The 25,974-nt window shown below is 39.8% G+C and overlaps 1 protein-coding gene across 4 annotated transcripts in view; it reads left to right on the top strand.

Moving 5' to 3' along the window:
• LOC117304627 (prickle-like protein 2) overlaps nt 1-19,686 on the top strand; it is a 36,468-nt gene extending 16,782 nt beyond the window's left edge. For 2 of the 4 annotated variants that reach the window (XM_033789186.1, XM_033789177.1), the window contains exons 2-5: nt 10,783-10,960; nt 12,148-12,399; nt 16,698-16,901; nt 18,103-19,686. In XM_033789186.1, coding sequence (XP_033645077.1) covers nt 10,829-10,960; nt 12,148-12,399; nt 16,698-16,901; nt 18,103-19,338 — 1,824 coding nt within the window. In that variant the 5' untranslated portion in view covers nt 10,783-10,828 and the 3' untranslated portion in view covers nt 19,339-19,686. Of the gene's footprint in view, nt 1-1,150; nt 1,174-8,088; nt 8,125-10,782; nt 10,961-12,147; nt 12,400-16,697; nt 16,902-18,102 lie in introns of those variants that run through there. The other 2 variants (XM_033789194.1, XM_033789203.1) reach the window with 2 other exon arrangements.
• The last annotated feature ends 6,288 nt before the right edge of the window (nt 19,687-25,974 follow it).

The following is a 25,974-nucleotide window of genomic DNA, read 5'->3' as shown; positions in this document are numbered from 1 at the left end:
GCTAACATTTTTGTGGGTGACAAAGTTCATTGTTAATGAAGTTGTGTTTTCCTCTTCAGTGGATATAATAGTTATCCAAATATTTGTGGTTTCACTGTAGTGTGGAAATCTCTGTTCATAAAGAATAAATGTTGTAACTAGTGATCATATTGACAGATTTGCATTTTATTGTTTTCACTTTATTGTCTTTGATGTGGGTGGTCCTATTTTTTGATCAGCGAGATTATCAGAGTTATGGCAATTTCTCCTTCAACACCCTCGGTAAAAGGTTGTTGCAACTATTACCAAATTTAATACCAAAGTGTTGCTGAGAATTCCCAAGTGCTGTAAATCATCACTATGGATAAAGAGAAACATTTTTGGCATTTTGTGGTTTGGCAAAAAACTATGGTATCCCTTCATGAGAACGAAAGCTTGGTACCTTGACTCGTTTGTATTGTTTCTGTGCTCTGATACCTTCATACTAACCTCATCCTGCCACACATGATGATCACAAATCATATTTCTCAATTTATAACACCATTGTGCCGCCAAACCACAAAGCAATAAATGCAGATGGTAAATAATACCAAGGAAACTGCAGGTTCTGCGTGATATAATTTGAAATACCCATTTTGTGAGAAAGTCAATAAAGACGGTGCACTAGTGGAACTTGGTGCTTGAATGTGTCTGTTCAGCCGTGATGCTTTATTCTTCCTGTATCCAAAGAAACTGTTTCAACTTGTCAAGTGTAATACCATTTGGCACCAACTCTTATGTTGGTCACCGTCTGCTGGGCCTCAATGCAACAGCAAAATAGACCATCAAAGTTTTCTATGGAACCTTTTCATTTCATCATCAAGGAAAAGATGATATTGTGATCCATCAGAAACGCAGAAGGTCATGAATAGGGAGTGATTTGTGGCTATAAATTGTGACGTTTGAAGTGCGTGGATATTGTGACATTCCTGAACTGTTTTTTTTTGTGTGTGACTGTAAGTCACTTGTACTTGGAACAGTAACATAAAAAACCTACATTGTACATGTACATATGCACTCTCCAACTAGAGCAGTGCAGATTGACTGGGATTCAAACAGGACACAAATATTCACTGGCAGCCAATTACATGTATACAACTAGAGTTTCTGCTTAAGTGTTTCAGCTATTATCCTGCTTGTGCAAAGGTCCTAACTGTAAGTTATTTTTATCATGTATCTTGTATTGTAGAAGTGTTATAGGTTTATGTGCACCTCATACACAGTTATAAACAGTTGAACTTTCTTATGTAAAATTAAAATTGCGCCTAAGATTGATTTGACACTTTTCATGGTGAAGATAAAGAAGAACCAGTGTTCGATCAGCGTTTCGATCAGAATGTCTGATCATCTTCAATAAAGATGATCCTGTGGGTGTGTAGCAAAACAAATGCATTGTTGGGTAACTGTCTATTTTCAAATACTTTGATGCAAGTCTCATTTGAATCCTGCACATTGCAGGCCTGTGATTGAATGGAGGCCATTGTCGCCGTTGCCCTGGGCTAGGCCATGATGCCCCTTTAAAACTTTCCGATAGACTTCAAGATTTTCCAATGGAAGTGCCCATTGCAAAATGAAAATGGCCTTGCCCTCTCAAAGATGAACCTATGGGCTAGTCATTGGGATCCCTAAAAGTGCATAATTTTGTTTGCTAGCAATGTTATGTGAATGTGAACTGTAGGTTTCCAAGTGTTTGTACTTAGTTGTGCAACACTTGCATGACCTTATCCATGCTCGGTGGTTCGAGGTGAACCATTTGCCTCCTCCATAATTGTACAGTGAACATCATATGCCACTACCAAACCGTGTGCAATGGGAGACAGTCAACAGCAAAAGGATACCCTTTTAAAGTTCTGTTTATTTTTTCTGATCATTTGAGACCCAATTATTATGATTACTAGCTCAAGGATTTATGCCCTAATTTAATCACTGACATTGTAATCCATCTTTACAAGAAGCAGTCACCAAAAGCATGTTCAATAATCTCTCACATCCAACATTCACAGTCAACGGATAAAACTTAATCATGCTAATGAAATCCCGCCACTTCCACGCACTTAACAGGTCCGGCAATCGTGCTATTTGTGCCAACCAGTAAACCTTGTATTATCTTTCCTTCTTTCCCTTAATTTCCTTGTACCATCTAGATTCCGGGACTCATCTTTAATCACAAATGTTACCCTGGGCGATCGTTGCCAATGCTAGAACGAGGTTGCTAATGAATGACACACTCATGTAACAGACTGCTAATATCTCCCTATAGGGCTCAGACGCTTAATGTTTCCCTCACATAGACCCCCATGAAATCTCATATCATTCTCTCCATGTCTGCCCCCTTACCGTGTTCCCCCTGCAGTGATACTCTGCTACATGATTGAAGGTGGTGTAACACCTCAGTTATTGGTCTGGTATTGGGTGCGTGGGTAGCTGAGTAGCTAGCTTCTACTAGCTTCTAGGTACAGGTGCATGAAGGGTGTAATGTGCATGCCCTCCCCTGGCTAGTAAACTCTAGAGTAGTGACTGAGTCTGATACAAGGCTAGTAGGAGATGGAATAGGGAGGGATTATGAGTAGGGTGTGTGGTATTTAGGTCGTTACCCTTCGGTACAGCTACTCTACCAATACCATCAGTGGCTTTTGTGTACATTATTAGCCCTTTGGCGTTCAAACGCAAGCAACCCATTGGACTTGATTGTGGGATACTCTGGGGGTAGCTGTGTCATTTTACTGGGATTTGATGTCTGTGTTAACATTAAGCTCTGCTGTATTCTTCAGTCTGTGTAAGTGTATGGATGGAGTCAATAGTGCATTCTAACTAGTGTTATTTATAATTACTAGTAAGATGATGGATGCTATTAGCATTGTGTGTTGCATGTTAAGTTTGATTTATTTGTCATATGAGATTAATACCAGTTAATAGTTGAACACCATTAAGTTTAACGCATAAAAGAGATTGCCAATTTTGGCGCGTTTCCACAGTTCGTTGAGTTATGTATTCTCTTTGGGTCTGGTCATTGAACTAAATTTAAACCTGTTGAAGATATTCATCAATGTTGAGTTTTTCAAACGTTGAGTTGACAGTTCATTTGTTACTAAGAGGTCTGCTTTGGGTATCGTACCATCATGCTGTAAAACTACACTACCCTGTCTGTAATGTTAAATCAACCCAGTGCTTTTGTGCCTTCAATATACAATTTGATGTAAAAAGTTCAAGGAGGGTGTTAACCCTGAGTGTATGCATAAATCTGGCCTTTCACATTCAGGGTCAGCCATTCAACTCGGCTCAAATCCATTCAGAAAATTGAGTAAGACCATATTTTTTTGTCGTTCTGATCAAATAAAAACCCAATATTATCTTTGTGTTGAATCCTCTTAAGGCTTCCCTCCTTTCAACAAACAAAAATTACATGTTGGAATAAAATTTGCCGAATAATTCATCATTGCCTTCCATCCAATAAATAAATGTATGTTTAGATAGGAGGGAATTGACGTGGTAGGAGATTAATCACGATCTTTAAAGGGAGTCGTTGGGACGGGCGTTGGCCTCGCATGACTGCTAGTGTCACATCTCATCCATAAATGCATGATAGCAACCAAGAGATAAAGACACGGAGCATAGAACCACTACTGCCAGAACGTAGAGTCAGTAAGGCTGGAGTAACATACCCCCCCCCCCCCCTCCATCGTGCCCTTAAGGCCCCTCTAGAATGAACATGGCTGCCTCTTCAGACCTATCAAGTTATCACTCAAGTGGCGAGACTGTTCTCCAGCGGCCAGTCACCCCTGTCCAGTGATCCTTCTTCGTCTTGGGAAACACACACGGCTAGCCGAGGGTTAATCTGATGCTTAAGTGCAGTGTAACTCGGTCTGGGCTGCCTGGTTGGAAGGAGAATGAAGAGGACTACTAAACCACATCACCGGACCATGGAGCTCAGACCGTTGTGGTATTTCATCTGTATTTACTTGAAGTCAGAGGAGCTCAGACCATAGAGCTCAGACCGTTGTGGTATTTCATCTGTATTTACTTGAAGTCTTAGGGTTGCAGCACTTAGTCAAGAACCTGGAGTCTTCATGAGTGCAGTTCTTTGAATTTCAAATCAATTTTGAGGATTTAAAATCAGGAATGGCACTAACTTGATCAATTAGATAACACGGGTATTGACACCCTTCTATAGAGTCTTGGCCTTGATTTAATTGTGTTGAATTTATCTTTTTTGAGTATTCATCGATTTTCTTCACAATATTTTGTTTAACGTTATCCTTGAGATATTTCTGTCAAAAGACGACATTAACGGGTCCCTCAGAAGATGTTTTAAAAGTTGAAACCATTGAAACCAACTCCTTGAAATCTATTATGCGTTGTTTGACTAGGAATTAAATTAAGAAGCAAACATGTAGGTGCGTCTTATCTTCAAAGTTGTTGATGTTTATACTGATTGTAAGTTTCTAGAAGACCCCCCTTGACTGGGGTGTGAGCCACAATGATGTAATATGATTGGTCAACAATCTAACTGACCTCAAGTAGTGTCTGATGGTATTGGTCAATAAGGGTTAGGACCACAGCTGGGCTTTCCTCTGATTGGTTGACAGAGGCAAGCGTGGGTAAACTGGTTGTGCTCTGTCTTGTCCTTGGACATTGTGGCTGTTTGTTTGTCTTTAAAGTTTTGCTGTTTTCCCCTTATCAGACCATCATTATTTCTAGGTGTGATCTGTATATTAGCATGGATGTAGAACTACAGTCAGGGAGGTAGAACCATGGAGGTAGAATTAGTTAAAACAGTCACGGGAGGTAGAACCATGGAGGTAGAACTAGTTAAAACAGTCACGGGAGGTAGAACCATGGAGGTAGAACTAGTTAAAACAGTCACGGGAGGTAGAACCATGGAGGTAGAACTAGTTAAAACAGTCACGGGAGGTAGAACCATGGAGGTAGAACTAGTTAAAACAGTCACGGGAGGTAGAACCATGGAGGTAGAACTAGTTTAAACAGTCACGGGAGGTAGAACCATGGAGGTAGAACTAGTTAAAACAGTCACGGGAGGTAGAACCATGGAGGTAGAACTAGTTAAAACAGTCACGGGAGGTAGAACCATGGAGGTAGAACTAGTTGAAACAGTCACGGGAGGTAGAACCATGGAGGTAGAACTAGTTAAAACAGTCACAGGAGGTAGAACCATGGAGGTAGAACTAGTTAAAACAGTCAGGGGAGGTAGAACCATGGAGGTAGAACTAGTTCAAACAGTCACGGGAGGTAGAACCATGGAGGTAGAACTAGTTGAAACAGTCACGGGAGGTAGAACCATGGATGTAGAACTAGTTAAAACAGTCACAGGAGGTAGAACCATGGAGGTAGAACTAGTTAAAACAGTCACGGGAGGTAGAACCATGGAGGTAGAACTAGTTAAAACAGTCACGGGAGGTAGAACCATGGAGGTAGAACTAGTTAAAACAGTCACGGGAGGTAGAACCATGGAGGTAGAACTAGTTAAAACAGTCACGGGAGGTAGAACCATGGAGGTAGAACTAGTTAAAATAGTCACGGGAGGTAGAACCATGGAGGTAGAACTAGTTAAAACAGTCACGGGAGGTAGAACCATGGAGGTAGAACTAGTTAAAACAGTCACGGGAGGTAGAACCATGGAGGTAGAACTAGTTGAAACAGTCACGGGAGGTAGAACCATGGATGTAGAACTAGTTAAAACAGTCACGGGAGGTAGAACCATGGAGGTAGAACTAGTTAAAACAGTCACGGGAGGTAGAACCATGGAGGTAGAACTAGTTAAAACAGTCACGGGAGGTAGAACCATAGAGGTAGAACTAGTTAAAACAGTCACGGGAGGTAGAACCATGGAGGTAGAACTAGTTAAAACAGTCACGGGAGGTAGAACCATGGATGTAGAACTAGTTAAAACAGTCACGGGAGGTAGAACCATGGAGGTAGAACTAGTTAAAACAGTCACGGGAGGTAGAACCATGGATGTAGAACTAGTTGAAACAGTCACGGGAGGTAGAACCATGGAGGTAGAGCTAGTTAAAACAGTCACGGGAGGTAGAACCATGGAGGTAGAACTAGTTGAAACAGTCACGGGAGGTAGAACCATGGAGGTAGAACTAGTTAAAACAGTCACGGGAGGTAGAACCATGGAGGTAGAACTAGTTAAAACAGTCACGGGAGGTAGAACCATGGAGGTAGAGCTAGTTAAAACAGTCACGGGAGGTAGAACCATGGAGGTAGAACTAGTTAAAACAGTCACGGGAGGTAGAACCATGGATGTAGAACTAGTTAAAACAGTCACGGGAGGTAGAACCATGGAGGTAGAACTAGTTAAAACAGTCACGGGAGGTAGAACCATGGAGGTAGAACTAGTTAAAACAGTCACGGGAGGTAGAACCATGGAGGTAGAACTAGTTAAAACAGTCACGGGAGGTAGAACCATGGAGGTAGAACTAGTTAAAACAGTCACGGGAGGTAGAACCATGGATGTAGAACTAGTTAAAACAGTCACGGGAGGTAGAACCATGGAGGTAGAACTAGTTAAAACAGTCACAGGAGGTAGAACCATGGAGGTAGAACTAGTTAAAACAGTCACGGGAGGTAGAACCATGGATGTAGAACTAGTTAAAACAGTCACGGGAGGTAGAACCATGGAGGTAGAACTAGTTAAAACAGTCACGGGAGGTAGAACCATGGAGGTAGAACTAGTTAAAACAGTCACGGGAGGTAGAACCATGGAGGTAGAACTAGTTAAAACAGTCACGGGAGGTAGAACCATGGAGGTAGAACTAGTTAAAACAGTCACAGGAGGTAGAACCATGGAGGTAGAACTAGTTAAAACAGTCACGGGAGGTAGAACCATGGAGGTAGAACTAGTTCAAACAGTCACGGGAGGTAGAACCATGGAGGTAGAACTAGTTAAAACAGTCACGGGAGGTAGAACCATGGAGGTAGAACTAGTTAAAACAGTCACGGGAGGTAGAACCATGGAGGTAGAACTAGTTAAAACAGTCACGGGAGGTAGAACCATGGATGTAGAACTAGTTAAAACAGTCACGGGAGGTAGAACCATGGAGGTAGAACTAGTTAAAACAGTCACGGGAGGTAGAACCATGGAGGTAGAACTAGTTAAAACAGTCACGGGAGGTAGAACCATGGAGGTAGAACTAGTTTAAACAGTCACGGGAGGTAGAACCATGGAGGTAGAACTAGTTAAAACAGTCACGGGAGGTAGAACCATGGAGGTAGAACTAGTTAAAACAGTCACGGGAGGTAGAACCATGGAGGTAGAACTAGTTAAAACAGTCACGGGAGGTAGAACCATGGAGGTAGAACTAGTTAAAACAGTCACGGAGGAATATCATGATTGCCTCAAAAGTTACCACATGTGTGATTTTGTGAAGCTCTGTGATCTTATGGATTGAGAATTTTCGAATCTTAGGGATGTTTTTGCCAGTTTGAACTGACTTCATGGGGGAGGACAACGCCCCTTCTGTATGGCTAAAAGAAAAAGGCTACCTCAGGCTGGCATTGAAATAAGACTCTCGTCAAGCTCCATTATCCTTACTTTATATCCGCGTAAATATTTGGTTTCCGTCTCTAAACATCAATATCTCATTCTGTAACAATGTTAGTACAATCCTAAAACATGCTCGGAATTGTTGGAATGTAATGGTTTGATGACAAGATAGGAGCCTCCCATCTAGTAATGTATCAATCGCAACGATTATCTTTAACCCAGCCAGACCATGTCCAGAGATACGCTTTGTTTTTATGGTTTCAGCCAGCGATTAAGCAGTGTGCAAACACATTTGTGCCCCTTTAGTGAGTCTGTAACTTTGGGTTGGTTCAAAAACCTAGTTCAAAGAATCACAGTTGAATGACGTGCAGAGGTAATGGAATGTGGTAGACTGCTATAAAGCTTGGGTGTTTAGTTTACCTGGTCTAGGCTTAATAAGTAAATGGACAAACATTGCCCACAGACTGGCAGCAATTGTGTATTTAAAGCAGTATTCAAAGTAACTCAATGGACACAGGTGGCTGGGTTTCTCAACAACATCTGCTCTTTTAGACTGCTTTGGATTCTATTTTCAACAAGATTTCTTTGATTTTAAGGTAGGCTCAATTGTTATCACAAAAATAAATGGTCTGTTTAGTAATAGCCCTTAAACAATTTTTGGTGACAGTAATGTTGTATTTTAAATTGAATAACACGGTGAACATCTAAAGACTAGTGTTTGCATGGTGTATTGGGAAGCAGTAAATAACACACATGAAGGGAGTTTCAACTGGGCTTATTGTAGATCTATGGAGCTGTTACTGTTAGTGTTAAATGGAGAAAAAAGTTGCTCAGAATCTAAATTATCTAAGTAAAAATATACAAAATACCTTTCACAAGTGATGAACTTTGCAAATATACATAGCGATGACACTACAATGTATGGCTGGTAACCTTGCCATTGTGCTGAGGAGCAAAGTGTTGTGCTTTTGAACAGCTTTTATGAAATTGGTCCAGCTGGTCTTAAGAAGTTTGAAGTGGATCACAATTAAGGGGTACCACTGTGATTGATTTTAGACTCATTAGTTCACCAAGTGGAGATTCACTCATCTGCAGAGAGTTGTATCAAATGATGCGCCATTAAGAATACATCAGCATCTAATTGATTATTTATATATTGATGATTCGGTACTTGAAGGAGCTTCTGTTTCCATCCTCAATCTTCATCTTGAGCTCCTCCTCACTGTATGACTACATGTAGGCTTACTGCCTCCTCTTTAGAAGCTCTGTTTCCATCTTCAATCTTCATCTTGAGCTCCTCCTCACTGTATGACTACATGTAGGCTTACTGCCTCCTCTTTAGAAGCTCTGTTTCCATCTTCAATCTTCATCTTGAGCTCCTCCTCACTGTATGACTACATGTAGGCTTACTGTCTCCTCTTTAGAAGCTCTGTTTCTATCCTCAATCTTCATCTTGAGCTCCTCCTCACTGTATGACTACATGTAGGCTTACTGCCTCCTCTTTAGAAGCTCTGTTTCCATCCTCAATCTTCATCTTGAGCTCCTCCTCACTGTATGACTACATGTAGGCTTACTGCCTCCTCTTTAGAAGCTGATGGATTGGTTCCGATGGTACCTACTTGAAATGTACAAAATTAATGTAGATTAATGGAGCTATGAGGGAAGAAGTACATCATTTAGTAACAATGACTGTTTGCAAAACATATCAGGAGTCAAGAGATCTTAACTTATGAAGTTACAGTTCTGCAAAATGTTAGTTTCATTGCAACATGATCTTTAGAGATTAGTCTTAGACAAGGCCTTTCCCTGCTCTACTATCTGTCCAATTCTCATAGTTTGTGTAGCTGCATTAATCAGTTGATCCTAGATCCTTAAAAGTGTTACCATAAAGGCATACATTTATAGCAAAACCTTGTGTGATGCTTAGAGGCATAATTCTACATGGACACATTTGAAAGAAATGTACGTGATTAAAGTACGCTTCGTGATGACACATGTAATTCCAGCCCAATATCCTTGTTGGCTAATACTGCACAATGTCATTCAGCTTTCACTGATAACTCATAGCGCTGCAATCCTTCATCCCATTCAAAGTGCGTGCTCACAACAAAAGCATGAAACTCATCTTTGCAGGGGTACATGTTGTGAACAAACGCTGACACATTTTATCTGTAGTCTTGCGTTAGGGGGATAAGGATGCAGTAATTGGAGATGATGGAACGTGTTGAGACAGTAGTGGGTGATAATGTTGCATCCTAGGCTTACCTCAAGGCTGTAATGCCCTGGTAATCTACTCACTGACAAAGTTTTAAAGGTCATGACCATAGTAACCTTAATACTTCAACAAAAATAGATTCTCTTCTAGACCTTTCTTAGAGTCTAGAAGGATAAAGAAATTTTGAAATTAGAGATTAAGGTATTTTCTTACTGATGACAAAATCACATGTTAGTCTTTATATGTAACGGGAATGGACGGATGGGCATTCCTAGGATAGAATTGGCAAACAGTGAAAGCACAGCCGTGTAGAAAGACACAAGGCCATAGTGCATATTATCTCTATAGATTCACAATGAATAATGCAATCTACAGAGATCAGCTCGTCATGGATGCATGGATCTCTCTACCTTTACCCTTTAAATAATGAATGGAACGTCTGCTTGCTTCTTACAAATAAAGGGGGGTACATGTATGCTTAGACCACCCCAAATAGAGCCCTAGTTATTATTCAATCACATTACACCTCTGGAGGCATCGTCTGTTCGTGGTATTTGACAAACCATAGCAGAGTTGAAAACATTTTCACAATGTAATGTTTAAATTTTGCAATGCAACAATAACATTGTTTAGTGCTATTTTTAACCCTCCATGGTCTCTTCTTAAATAAATAGATGCTGAGGATTTTGACACAAAGGTTACAGAGATTTTAACAAGTATTTTGTGATGCTTGGGGCTTAGTTATGAATCATTTGATTATAGATGAGAGCTCTTGAAGATTGCCACATTACATTAAGCGTACAATGAGTTTACAAACTTGGCTCTAAATTGGATAATCCTAAAATCCAATTGAGATCCGTGTTGTATTTTCCCCTTTAAGACCTACCAGTGCTCAGTGCCCTACAATCTTCATGACTAATATCCCAATCTTAGTGTCTCCCACTGGTCCTGTTAGAGGCTCATTTGTAATCTGTAATTAAAGCCAGTTTTTCTTCTCCATCTTTCCCTCTCCTCTTTGTGTCGTCTTTGTGGCCTACAGGAAGATCTGCCTACATTGTAAGTGTCCTCGGGAGGACCATTACATCATGTCTGGGGATCAAGAGAAGACAGTTAGTAGAATGATGACTGATTTTCAGAGGAACTCAACATCTGATGACGACAGTGGATGCGTGTTGGAGGAGTATACATGGGTGCCTCCAGGCCTCAAACCAGAACAGGTACATTTCCTTTTGGCTACTTGTTAACAAAAAAATCTATTATAAGAATTATTGGTAAGATTGTTTAATAGTGTATCTCTATTTGAGTTGAGGATGGAGCTCTGAAAGACTGATTTGTAGCTTCTAGGGAATAGGAACGCGTTGCCTAGATGTTTATTCTTTGATTATGAGAAACATGATGGGATACCTTTGTAGGTAGGCAACCCTATCCCAGTAATATGCTTGTGGAGGTGCTTAAAGGATTTGGGTACTTTTTGTAACACTAACACAATGTCCACAGGTTTTAATTAAACTTACACAGTTTGAAGATAATGATAGTAGAAAGCTTCCCTGAAAATATAAGATGCTGAGGTGCTGTAGTTTTTGAGAAATGAGTAAAACAATGCCATACAAATGTTTTTATGCTTAAAAAAAATTGTCTCGTGATCAGTGAGACAAAAATTATTTGCATGCTATTGTTTTACTCATATCTCAAACACTACAGCACCTCAGCAAATAATATTTTCTGGGAAGCTTTCTACTATCATTATCTTCAAACTGTGTAAGTTCAGTGTAAGTCTGTGGACGTCTTGTTTTTTTGTCCCATGTAGACCCTTAAACACTTTTCAGTGCATGTATAAAACATTATAAGTATTTGTTACTTTTGAATCAAAGTTCACATCTATTCAAAACCAAAATCTATATGGAAGAAAAGAAATGTTAATTAGTGGCTATTTATAGTAGGCATTCCAGTGATCGATTTCCCTTGTATAGCAAAACAAAATGCTACACAAATTGTATCAGTTGATACTCAAAAATTGCCATTTTGCCACTCAATATTAGCATTCAATGTGCACAAAATACGTCAGTCTTGATGCTTTGCTATGCACAAGTGCTGATTTAATAATAATAATGAAGTCTTATAAAGCGCCGGTACTACCAAACAAGGTACTCAAGGCGCTGAGTATATACAAACTATCAGAGAGATACATGTAGGTTATTGCAGTGATGAAATCGTTCCCTGGTTTCTTTTAATCTGCTCCCGGGGTAGGAATTAGTTTTTTCTTTTTTTCTATTCAATGTATTTTTAAAACCACAAATTTTATACAATATTTTCAGCCAGGTGCAATTAGTAAAGGGTTTCATTATTTATTTCAAATGTTTGCCCTAATCTTAAACACCTTGTTCTTATTTTCCCCTATCTCTAGGTTCACCAGTACATGAGTGCTCTTCCAGACAATAAGATCCCATATGTAAACAGCGATGGTGAGAAGTATCGCATCAAGTCTCTGATGCAGCAGCTACCACCTCATGACAACGAGGGACGCTACTGTAATGGGTTGAGTGAAGAGGAGAAGAGGGAACTAAAGCTATTCAGCACCCAGCGGAAGAGGGAGGCTCTAGGAAGGGGATCAGCAAGACCTTTACCTCTTACCCTGGCAGGATGTGTCTGTTATCAGGTGGGTACAGGGCTCTACCAGGCTAATGGGGGGGGGGGGGGGGGGGCTCTAGGAAGGGGATCAGCAAGACCTTTACCTCTTACCCTGGCAGGTTGTGTCTGTTATCAGGTGGGTACAGGGCTCTACCAGGCTAATGGGGGGCTCTAGGAAGGGGATCAGCAAGACCTTTACCTCTTACCCTGGCAGGTTGTGTCTGTTATCAGGTGGGTACAGGGCTCTACCAGGCTAATGGGGGGCTCTAGGAAGGGGATCAGCAAGACCTTTACCTCTTACCCTGGCAGGATGTGTCTGTTATCAGGCGGGTACAGGGCTCTACCAGGCTAATGGGGGGGGGGGGGCTCTAGGAAGGGGATCAGCAAGACCTTTACCTCTTACCCTGGCAGGTTGTGTCTGTTATCAGGTGGGTACAGGGCTCTACCAGGCTAATGGGGGGGGGGGGGCTCTAGGAAGGGGATCAGCAACACCTTTACCTCTTACCCTGGCAGGATGTGTCTGTTATCAGGTGGGTACAGGGCTCTACCAGGCTAATGGGGGGGGGGGCTCTAGGAAGGGGATCAGCAAGATCTTTACCTCTTACCCTGGCAGGATGTGTCTGTTATCAGGTGGGTACAGGGCTCTACCAGGCTAAGGGGGGGGGGGGGGGCTCTAGGAAGGGGATCAGCAAGACCTTTACCTCTTACCCTGGCAGGATGTGTCTGTTATCAGGTGGGTACAGGGCTCTACCAGGCTAAGGGGGGGGGGGGGCTCTAGGAAGGGGATCAGCAAGACCTTTACCTCTTACCCTGGCAGGGTGTGTCTGTTATCAGGTGGGTACAGGGCTCTACCAGGCTAATGGGGGGAGGGGTTCTAGGAAGGGGATCAGCAAGACCTTTACCTCTTACCCTGGCAGGTTGTGTCTGTTATCAGGTGGGTACAGGGCTCTACTAGGCTAATGGGGGGCTCTAGGAAGGGGATCAGCAAGACCTTTACCTCTTACCCTGGCAGGTTGTGTCTGTTATCAGGTGGGTACAGGGCTCTACCAGGCTAATGGGGGGGCTCTAGGAAGGGGATCAGCAAGACCTTTACCTCTTACCCTGGCAGGTTGTGTCTGTTATCAGGTGGGTACAGGGCTCTACTAGGCTAATGGGGGGCTCTAGGAAGGGGATCAGCAAGATCTTTACCTCTTACCCTGGCAGGTTGTGTCTGTTATCAGGTGGGTACAGGGCTCTACTAGGCTAATGGGGGTGGCTCTAGGAAAGGGATTGTATTGGGGCTGATGGTCTAATCCAATATAGAAATATCACAGCCTCTTTGGGTTCCCATTTATACAATTGAGTTAAGAGAACCAATTAATTGTTGAAAGATTTACACTTTCAAATTTATTTTTTGGGGTTGAACAAAGAATTGACTAGAGTGGGATTCGAACCAACGACCTCCGGATTAACGTGCCGGCGCTCTACCAACTGAGCTATCTAGCCCTATATTGGCGTTGTCCCTATTTTGTCAATATCTTTGTTCGGGGGTGCCAGTCAGAAGCCATACAACCGTTAAGTGCCGTGTAGCCAGGGATCACACCCAAATTACGATACAACCTGGGAAGCGGCAGCTAGGGGATCACCTTAAGGGGATGCGACTTTTTGTTTCAGATAGCAATATAAACCACAAGGGAAACTGACTGGGTAAATTTGTAAATGATTTTTGGGTTTGAACAAAGAATTGACTAGAGTGGGATTCTAACCAACGACCTCCGTATTAACGCCAACTGAGCTATCTAGCCCTATATTGGCGGTGTCCCTATTTTGTCAATATCTTTGTTCGGGGGTGCCAGTCAGAAGCCATACAACCGTTAAGTGCCGTGTAGCCAGGGATCACACCCAAATTACGATACAACCTGGGAAGCGGCAGCTAGGGGATCACCTTAAGGGGATGCGACTTTTTGTTTCAGATAGCAATATAAACCACAAGGGAAACTGACTGGGTAAATTTGTAAATGATTTTTGGGTTTGAACAAAGAATTGACTAGAGTGGGATTCTAACCAACGACCTCCGTATTAACGCCAACTGAGCTATCTAGCCCTATATTGGCGGTGTCCCTATTTTGTCAATATCTTTGTTCGGGGGTGCCAGTCAGAAGCCATACAACCGTTAAGTGCCGTGTAGCGAGGGATCACACCCAAATTACGATACAACCTGGGAAGCGGCAGCTAGGGGATCACCTTAAGGGGATGCGACTTTTTGTTTCAGACATAAATATAAACCACAAGGGAAACTGACTGGGTACATTTGTAAATGATTTTTGGGGTAGAACAAAGAATTGACTAGATAACTTGATAACTTTCAAATTTATACACAACATTAGAATTGAAGAATAAAAATCGTTCTCAAGAAAATTGTACCAGTGCCAATTTGTACAAAGTAAAGTCACAAGTAAAAAATGTGTTTCTTCTATTGCTTGATCATCAATGATACTATGTCTCGACGAGTGACATTGAAAGACTTATCAAATGTGAAAACTTCAAATGCAAAATGGATACATATATCTGTTTTATCATTGAAAACAGTAACTAGTCATACTGCGTGTGTGTATTATAACTGAAACAGTAACTAGACTTTACCGCTACGGTTGCCTGACTGTCACGAAGGCTGTATAACATCCCCGGTATCCAGCCAAGCTTTTGACATTCAAACAACAGGCTAGTGTTATTAAAGCAACACGGTCAGATACCTTACACGAAGTACCAGCGCTCCACAGTGTGAGATCATATTGATGTAATCAAGCCACACAGCGTGGGGTATTGAGAATGACCAAAACAGAAAGAAAACTCTAGCTGGGCGCTGTTTTATGCCTGAGTCAAAGCAACCAGTAAATGGCAGTGGGTATATACAGGCATACCTGATCAGATGAAATGCTATATTTGTCCCCCAAAAGAGGGGGGGGGGAAGAGATGAGTTAAATTAGTTTGAAAATGGGAAAACTTACTTAACTTTACATTGAAATAAACTAAATAATAAACCTCCTGAAAAGACAACTTGATTTACAAGAGAACTAAACATAGGCCTTGAATTACACAGGCCACTCATGCCATTACTTCTGATGCCTCTAGGCCTTGAATTACACAGGCCACTCATGCCATTACTTCTGATGCCTCTAGTCTTGGCCTTGGTGTTTCCATACACTTGAAGATTTTGCAATATGAAGTGCACCTTACAAAATGAAAATGGCCTTGCCCTCTCAAAGATGAAATTGCAGGCTCGTGGTGTATTGGAGATTGTAATGAAATGGGAGCCCATTTCAGACCATTATTGACTCAACTGACTAAAAAGTGGCACAATTCGAGGAAGCACTTGATGAATACAAGTGTTTAATATAAAGTGATTTATTTAAAAACTTGTCATTAAGCAGGGCAATGAATGGAAATTAATTCCTAACATTTCTAAAGTTTGTTAGTTCAGGGTTTTCGCTCTGATTGTCTGCAAACCTTCATCGGCTGGCAATTAATTATAGCGTTTCAATCTGAAGTGCCTTCCAGTTTTCACCATTTATCAACCTGATTAAAACCAACACTCACTCTCCGACACTCACTCCCAGACACCCTGTGTCATCATCAACACCAGACTAAATCAGTGTTATGGCGCGCTGAGCGACTTACATTAATGTATGACCATGTGTTTTGTGTATACATTAGGACATGGTGGAAGTGTGGCATGAACAGTTAGGCTACCTAGACCTGATGATATAAAACAAGAAACTCTTGACTCGTGACGCCACTTACCCTTGATAAATGATGCGTATACGTTGCTTGAATTATGTATAGATCCGCTTTGATTTACAAAGGGCTGACATTATATGAGTCAACCCCTGGTACATCAAGCTCTTACTTCTCATAATGGGAAAATTATGGATGAGCCAATAAAGGATTTTGTAATTTGTAAATCTTGTGTTAAAACCAGGCACTTCTTACTCAGCTCAATATTAGGATTATTTGCTTGTCATATAGATGGGAAGAATAGCTTTCAAGTATCACCTGTATAAGATAATTATCAGTCTATATGAATATATGTCTCGTTAACTCATGAAGAAATCCACCAATATGAGAATTCTAAATTGTATTTAAGAAGGGAATGTAACTATTCTGTATTTTATGTGCCATTGTTTGTGAAATTAACTTGTAGCTTCTGCAAACTTTAGACAATCTTGTTTCTTGGCCTTAAAACTCCTTGAGAAACCCAGCTTTGTCCTCATTCAGGCTTGTATTCAACCATCCTCAGCATTACCTTGTATACTAAACCTCTGCTTGGCTTCTCAATCCATCCTACAGTGTGGTAATGCAATCTGCGGTGGTGATATCGCAATCTCAGCCTCTAGGGCTGGTCATAACGCCTGCTGGCACCCGGCATGCTTTGTCTGTACCGTCTGCAAGGAACAACTAGTAGACCTGATATATTTCTTCCGTGATGGCAAGATACATTGTGGCAGACACCATGCGGAGTCCCTTAAGCCTCGCTGTGCCGCTTGTGATGAGGTGAGTCCACAATTCAAGTTAATAACCCAGAAATTACTATGAGTCACATTTATATTAAAAGGGTGGAAATAATAGCTGTTAGTTAGCAGACAAAATGAGAAGCTGTTTAAGGTTGGTTTTGATGAATGGACTTGATTTCAGTGATGAATTCATCATAACTGGACATCAGAGCCCAATTTCATCACAGCTGCTCAAGCAGAAAATATTGCTTACCAATGATCTACTTAGCAGAAATGAGCAGGACATCAGTCACGAATTGTACATTGGTACATTAGTAAGCGGTTTCTGGTTTAAGCAAAATGTTGCTACGCTTAGCTACTTTTTGTGCTAAAGCAGTTCTGTTAAACTGTGCCTAGGCCTCAAAAATTCATCTTTGATAGGGCAAGGCTACTTTGATTTTGTTAAGACCATTTTCGTTGGAAAATCTTTTAAGATTAAAGGAAACTTTGAAGGGACGACAAGGTCAAGACCAGGGCAACCGTAGCCATGGCTTCAGCGGCCTGTTTGTTCTTCGCCTTGGATGTTTCTTGAGTTTGCCTCTTAAAGCAATACTTACATATATTTATAGCTAATTCGGTTACTTACATATATTTATAGCTAATAGGCACAACAAAAGTGTAACCGATTTCCTTTAGTTTTTCACTTTTTATTTGGTGAAAAACATAAAGCACCACTCAACATCAGTTATGATGTATTAATATTTGTGTATACTTGTATTTCTATGTTTTTTAACGTGGACAATAAATCAAATCTAATCTAATCAAATCTAATCTAATCTAATCTAATCTAATCTAATCTAATCTAATCTAATCTAATCTAATCTAATCTAATCTAATCCATTTACCAATAGAAGTGAGAGTGAATTGGTAACGATTGAAGATGTATGCAAACTGGCAGCTGAAATCTACTCACAATGCTTTATGACTACTAAGTTTGACTAGAATGACAGTAATGCAAATGGTCTTTGTATCCTAGCTAATGAATCAGCTGAATGTGGAGGGTGCTCGGTCATTGGCAAACTGACAAATACTTTGCAGGGAAATTCCGAGATTTGTATCTGTTGTCAGATTATGTTATCTGCCAAGTGGCTTTGATGCAATTCTGTGTTGAGAGTGGTGTAAACAGAGTGTTGTAACATTAACATGTTTATTGCCTGGAGGTTATTTTTGACAAGTATTTATTTGTTATTTTGTATCTTTAGATCATCTTTGCTGATGAGTGTACCGAGGCAGAAGGTCGCAGCTGGCATATGAAACACTTTTGTTGTTTTGAGTGCGACAAAGAGCTTGGTGGTGAGCGTTACATCATGCGGGAAGGGAAACCCTACTGTTGTACATGCTTTGAGACCATGTTTGCTGAGTACTGCGATACCTGTGGGGAACCTATTGGTGTAGACCAGGGGCAGATGTCACACGAGGGCCAACATTGGCACGCCACCCAGAAATGCTTTCAATGCTGTACTTGTGGGACGTCGCTACTAGGCCGACCTTTCTTGCCCAAGCATGGACTGATCTACTGCAGTGGAACTTGCAGCAGAGGAGAGAAAGCTCCACAGGAGATGGATGATCCCATGGGATTAGGATCTCCCAAGATGAGCCGTAGTCGACGTCCAATCAACGTAGAGGAGCTCAATCTAGACAACTTGTCTGTAGTGAAGAAAGAGGAGGAGAGGACCCAGCAGTCTATTCATAGATCTCGGAATCTATCTCGTCATTCTCTCCCTGACTTAAGGAGACAATCTCAGACAGCGGCTGAAGATAGGAGACGAGCTAGTGTAAGAACTGCTGCTGAAAAGAGACGTAATAGCACAGCTTCTGCACAGAGTCGCCACTTAAAGACAGATAAGGCTGACAGTCAATATCAACCTCCCCCAAACACGGAACAGATACAGCGTAGAGGGGCAAGCGAAGTAAGAACTGCCACCAATACAATTGGAGGCTCTCAGCGAACTCGCTCCACGCACAGCATCAATGATGAGCGCTATATAATCCCTCGGACTGATAGTAGTTATAGACATGGTCTGGTACCCAAGACTAATGCTAACTATCATAATGGAATGAGAAGGCCTGAAACAATGGGACACTACGGAACCCAACCAAGGAATCCACGTGAGAATGATTACTTTGACAGGAAATCCAACGTGTACCACTCAGAGAGAGTAACTGGACGATCTCGATCAGAGGTCACTTTAGACCAGAGAGCTGCCATGGATCGTTACGCTCGCGGGCGTAGACGTGGTTACCATGATGACTACATCTCAAGCTCATCATCTTCAGAAGATGAGGATTATTTCAGTCCGAGTGATCAGGGCAAGCCAAGGATTCGATATGTAGAGACCTACGCAAGGGCGCGGTCACAGTCACAACCATCCAATCAGAAACAGCCTGGTAGTCGCAAGAAATCCAAGAGGAAAACAAAGAACTGTATCGTTTCCTGAGTGCGGGGGAGGTGTAAAACTTTGAACTGTATTGTTTCCTGAGTGCTGGACGTTATAAAACAAAGAACTGTATTGTTTCCTGAGTGGTGGACGTTATAAAACAAAGAACTGTATCGTTTCCTGAGTGGTGGACGTTATAAAACTTTGAACTGTATCGTTTCCTGAGTGCTGGACGTTATAAAACTTTGAACTGTATTGTTTCCTGAGTGGTGGACGTTATAAAACAAAGAACTGTATCGTTTCCTGAGTGCTGGACGTTATAAAACAAAGAACTGTATCGTTTCCTGAGTGCTGGACGTTATAAAACAAAGAACTGTATCGTTTCCTGAGTGCTGGACGTTATAAAACTTTGAACTGTATTGTTTCCTGAGTGGTGGACGTTATAAAACAAAGAACTGTATCGTTTCCTGAGTGCTGGACGTTATAAAACAAAGAACTGTATCGTTTCCTGAGTGCTGGACGTTATAAAACAAAGAACTGTATCGTTTCCTGAGTACTGAATGTTGTAAAACTATAAGTAATGTGCTGTGTGGCATTGTAAAAAGATTAATTGTTTGGCCATGTACAAAAGAATAATAATCGTCTTATAAATACAGAAAGTTTGGGGTTTTGTTTGCATTCATGTTCATATTTCTATAATAAAATCTTGCATGTGTGATTTGGTTTTGGAGGAGCATGCAAAGGATTCAGTGCATTGTTATTTCACTATTTGAAGGAAGACTTTTTTATATGAGATGTCTATTGTGTTTGCCCCTTAGATTCAGTTGTGAATTATGATTATTGTCAGTGTAGTTATTATAAACTAAAGGCTTTTATGATAATATTATTAAAAACAACTTAAAAATAATTAGGAGCTTCTGTTCTATGAAAATACAGCCTTCCATCATGAAATAAGTCACTTTTTTAGGGGGGGGGAGTTGTGGCTCAGCTCTTGAATTTTGTAAGATTCAAGTAAGTACGTCAGGCTTGGAATTACACAGAGGTCATGACCTTTGAGTTGCCCTCTGCATAATGAAAATGACCTTGCCCTCTTAATGCTGAAATTGCAAGCCTGAGTATGGGTATATGTTACAATGTTTTTGTACAAATGCTACTTGATTCATCTATTTAGAATTGGAAGAAGTTGTCTTTATTGGGACCAAAGAAATAAATCAACAATTCGCTGCTAAAATCACTTTTTAAACCTACTCTCTGCAACCGGTTTTAGTTTTAGTTTTAGTAAAATGAAATATTTTTCTAAGTGAGTACTCAAGGCTAGTAACCAAGTACCATAAAAGGTAAAAAGCTAAACAAAAAAAGAGTAAGATTGGCCATTGGCCTTCATTACGTTAAAGCTTAAAATACAGAAGTGCTTCTGTTTTGAGTGTAATGGTCTTTATATTACTGACCAAAAGCTTTGCTGAACAAATTTGTTGTATCTTTTCTTTTAAAAATGCACAAAGTTTTGTTATCCAATGGCACTTTGCAAAATGCTTTTAATTCTTCTTTAAAAAGAAGAATTCTCTGATTCGCTTTAATAATGATAATTGCATAAGTAAATTACGAACAAATAATTCAATGCATTTATTAATGAATGGAGAGAAAAACTTGATTCAAAAATTAAGCAATTTTAAAAAACTTATAAAACTTTCTTGAATTTGTTAGGACACATTTTAACTTTTGAAAAGCAACTCTTGAGTTGTATTTGACCTTGCCTGGAATTATGCAGATGTTCTTTTGTAACAAATGCTCTTTTTTATTGTGTACAGGTTTAAACCTTACAGTACTTCTGACTTTCTAAACACTGTGTTAATAACCATATCATGTTTTTGCTGTTGACTATTTTCTATATTGACAAATTGAATAATGTTGTGAACTTTTTTGACGTTTGGTGAAGGTGACATCACTTTTAACTATCACCATAGGTAGAATCACTGTGGATAGTTTCTTGTTGTTTTTGAAACCATGACATTCAGATTGGATTGGACTGTAGTTTACATTCAGCCATAGTGAGGCTTTGGAATGCTAGATGGCAGCAGACTTACCAGGTAAATTTCTGTTGTTTATTTAGTTCTGATCAATGGGTTTACCTAGTATTTAAAGTCTGCTGCCACCAAGTGTCCCCAGAAGACTCATGTTGGATTACTTTATAACTTTGTTGTGAGGAGAGATCACTCAAACCATTCTATTTCTTGTACTCTTTTACCAGCCGCTTGCTTTGAAGATTTAGGAAACTATCAGAATGTCTCAAGAAGATGTCTGAAGAACTCAAAATAAGAGTTCGGTTCTTTTCATACGACTTGTAAGCAGAAATGATACACAAAATGCTGACCCGACTTGAAGTTGACCTGAACTCAAAGAAAATGTTTGTAAATCAATCAATCTCTTTCTGGTTATCCAACTTATATCCAGAAAGCATTGAGAGTTTCTACGAGTCAAATTGACTGGACATTTATAGTTACTCAATGAAGTCTGTAGAGCAGACTCGCCATAAGCTGTAAACTCTTTCATTATCAAAGGCCCATCTTATGTACTAGAACAAGACACGTATTAGCTTTGTGATACATTTTTTCAAAACGCTACATTTTTGTCCATAAAGCAGACATTTATAATTGATTCAGTAAGGTAAAATTTAAGTTTGTTGATGTTCATACAAACCCCAATAATTATAAATTTTATGTAAAATGTTAAAAATATGTGTTTGTATAAAAATATTAAATAAGACCATTTGGAAAAATAGAATTGAAAGCTGTTGTTTTCATTGTTATTTGTATGTGTTCAGATAAAACAGAACCAGAAATGTGAGCTTCATGGCCAGACATTAATTCTTATTCTAGGGTTCACCCTTATGGACGTGTGGTAGGCCTGATACCGTTAGTCCTCACTTTCCAATCAAACAGAAAACAAGATTTGGATCAAACCCAATGTCACAGTTTAACCTCATGGAGACATGTGTATATAGTATTTCCCTCCTCAGTAGCTGTGAGCTTAGTAATAGTTTGCTGACCTCATGAATAGTTCATCAGTGGGCAGGGCTAGTACTATAGGTAGTTATTCTGTGTCTTTGTTATATTATTTAAATGCTTTGCCTTATTTGGGTCTGCAGTGGTAAGTTACACCCAGAAATTCCTTAGGGCATTATGTTCCGTTCAAGTATGACGTTTTGAATGGGTGAAATTTTGGGGTATGTTGAGTACATGGGTGTGGTCAGGGAGAGTGAGTGTATGCTAGCTGTGTGTTGGATAGAGGGAGGTCATTCTAGCAGCGTCTTAGATAGAGAGAGGATGTGATCCTTGTTGATCCAGTGACAGAAAATTGCACTGGGTGTTAGTCTCTGCAAATCTTTGTGATTGTGCGCCATTGCCAAAATCAGAGCAGATTTTCAGGCTGCTATTAATCGTAAGGCAAATTGGTTGAAGTGAGGAGACAACAATTCTGAGAGCTGGACTTCAAGAGCTATACTATTATGGAAACCGTAAGTAAATTTCTTGTTTTTATTGCATGCTTACTGCATTTCAAACTTTACTAAAATCAAGTGCATGATGCTATTTTTGTTCCAAGAAAAAGTTTAGTTTTAAATTGATGTGGTTTGAAAAATGCAAGTCATGGCTATTTTCAATGCTTAATACATTTATTCAAAAGGCGTGTTCATCTAATTCTCTATTGTTTGGGAACTTGGAAATATTCATCAATTTTTGTGTAAGAAAGTTTATGAAAGATTCATGGAAATCGTTGAGCAGTTTAGTATTCATTTGTTGGACAAATTTATTAGAAGATTTTGGTTTACTTTTTCCAACAAATAGATGGTTTTCACCCCTGGGTGTGAGTAATTTGGAACAAAAGAAGCAATGCCAGACTGAGTGTCGGCCGAGGCTAATAAGACGTCCCGAGTCATAGTTGCTACATTTAGCAGCAGAGGGCGCAACAACTTTGTGAGAACTTTGTGAACTTTGAACTTTGTGACTGGTTTGAGTTTACTATGTGGAAGCTGGGATTGTCTCTAGCTTTAATCTTTGTGGAGTGGAAAGTGGACGCCAGTCGCCTATAATCCGGTGGGAACGTTTCTTTACTTATTAGGCCTATTGTATATTATCGTAGCGTCATACGTTATCGACCCTCATATGTTTTCGAACCCCCAACTTTGATTCCCGTTTACCGCGAGATTGTGCAAGCTGCACCGGTTGCAGAAGCTATGCAGTTTACTTACGGTCTGTATTTTTATCAGGCTTAATCATGCTGAGAATAAAGTTTCCTGACGTTGGTTATGCTCAAATATTTATAAAATGATTGATTTTTGGTATAAATCACTAGTGCATTATTATGCCAACATTCAAATGAGTCAAAGAAACATCATCCAACCTCGAAAGTTCAAAACAAAATTACTATCTGTAAGATTGAGTTTCTTTCATCCTGTTTTAGTCACTTAAATAGATGGATCACGTGAGGTGGTTACTTTTTGGGATTCTATGGTGTGCCAATATGAGGAAAAAATTTAAATATTTTAAGTGAAAATTACAAAAAATCTATATTAAAGAGAATATATCAAAGATTGGTTTGTTATCTCCTGAAACAAAACATTACTGGTCTAAAATGGGGGAAAACGGATTGTTATGAAGTGTGTGTGTTTTAAGGGGGGTGGGGTGTTTTTACTACCATGCCTTATGATATCTCTCGATTCTAATATAGTAGCCATAATGCCTTGGGACAAAAATGTAATTAAATTTGTTAAGTAGTAATTGAATAATATTTTGATTTATTTTGCAAGCCATACTACTAGCTTCGGAATATTCAATAAAATACCAACCAATGAAAGGTGTGAAAACATATGACGTTGCTCCAATGTCGTGCATGCATAATCACTGTTAATGGCGGACTGTCTCTCGCAACGTAAAACCAAAACTTTAAAAATTTCAGCACACCATGAAGTGTAAGTGTTATTGTTAAAAAATTGGATAGATGATTTGAAAAAAAAATCATTCAGTTTTTGATTGTGAAAAATTTTCCTGTTATCCTACTGAAAACACATGACACCAGGATAATAAATAGTTATCTCAGTAACTCGGAAACGCGGATGGTCACTTTAAGCTTCCGTAGTTTACCGCTAATGTGAAATATATTTATGCGGAGAGAATAGTCCAAAGGACGTAACTGTTATTACTTATTATTGTTGACTTTGATTGAGTGTGATCAATAACCTATAAAAAAGTCGCCAGTGTTACTGTCGCTCTTTTGAAGGGAGTTGATATTTGTAAATAATTTTGGGGAGTAAAGTCTGCCCCAAGTTCATAGCTGAACTTTGCTTGTCCTTTGTGTATAACAAAAACGTTAACCAGGCTTAGAGCAGTGAACACTCTAGAGCTGTGGGTTTTTGGGATTTCTTTGATTGTAAATATTAAGTACATGTACCTCCAAATGTTGATCGAGGGCATAGTTTGTGTATATTAGAAAAGGTGCCATAATAAAGGTAACTGTTAAACTGGGATTAATTTATCCAGTCAAATAGTTTCCTTTAATTGGACTAAAGTTTATGTCGGCAGGAATTGGACACAGTCTGTTTTATTGAAAACCTTTCTGAATTTGAGAAGTCCTTTTGGAACAGGTCGTGACCAAAGTATTTAGATCATTCATTGATTTGGATTTCATTTAATACCGATTTGTGAGATAGACGCTACTTAGTGACGGTTGGAGAGAAGTGTAATTAAACTTGTAATTATTTATTGTAAATATGTAACTCTTGTGTCACTTGTCTATAATTAATGAGTTTGCCTAGATTGTCTTTCGGTCATGGGTGCCTTGCGGGGTAAGCTGTGACACCCACAACCTTGCAAACTGTGCCCAATTTCATAAAGCTGCTTAGCATTAAAACCTTATACATAAAATTATGCTTACCAGGGTTACCAGCCTAGGTACCATGTCATTATATACAAACTCTATTTGGGGTCCTGCTAATATTTGCTTAGCATTTTTATACAACATATTTTTAGACACGCAAAACCTAAACGAATTTCACTGTACAAATATTTGTTTTTTTTACAAGTGACAATAAAACATTCTATTCTATTCTATTCTATTCTATTCATTCTAAAATGATAAGGCAACATCCTAGGCAGCTGGGATGGCAGGTGTCCTAACCAGTAGACTATGCCAGTAGATTCTCCTTCAATTCCATGGGATTTACAAAGCATGAGGTGTACATTGTAATTAGTACACATTTGTATTCAAATTCAAAGGGCAACACCAACATTCCTTATCCCATATGTGTTTAAAATAAACATTCCTAACCCCAACCCTAACCCTAAATATTCCTGACCTCAACCCATGGGACAGCCATTGATCAAAGTCATAATTTTATCCAAGTGAATGTAATTACTGGTGACATTGGCATCAAATACACCAATACATGTACATGTATTAGTCTTTGAATATATGTATTACTGCCACCACATATTCACTGGGTATCTGTTTCGGTCACAATGAATGAGAAATTGGCTGTAAGATTCTGCATATTTCCCCATGCAATTATCGTACAGAAATTACCATTTGAACTATAAACAGGAAAATACAAAGACAGACCTCACTTTTTAGAATGCTTTAAAAGAAGCCATATTTATTTGCGTTTGTTCCAAGATTTCAATACTATAAAAAATACATAATTCC

This window comes from Asterias rubens, chromosome 2 (genome assembly GCF_902459465.1).
Source record: "Asterias rubens chromosome 2, eAstRub1.3, whole genome shotgun sequence".
NCBI classification, from domain to species: Eukaryota; Metazoa; Echinodermata; class Asteroidea; order Forcipulatida; family Asteriidae; genus Asterias; species Asterias rubens.
The sequence above is the reverse complement of the archived record's forward strand: the minus strand, read 5'-3'. Positions and strand labels throughout refer to the sequence as shown.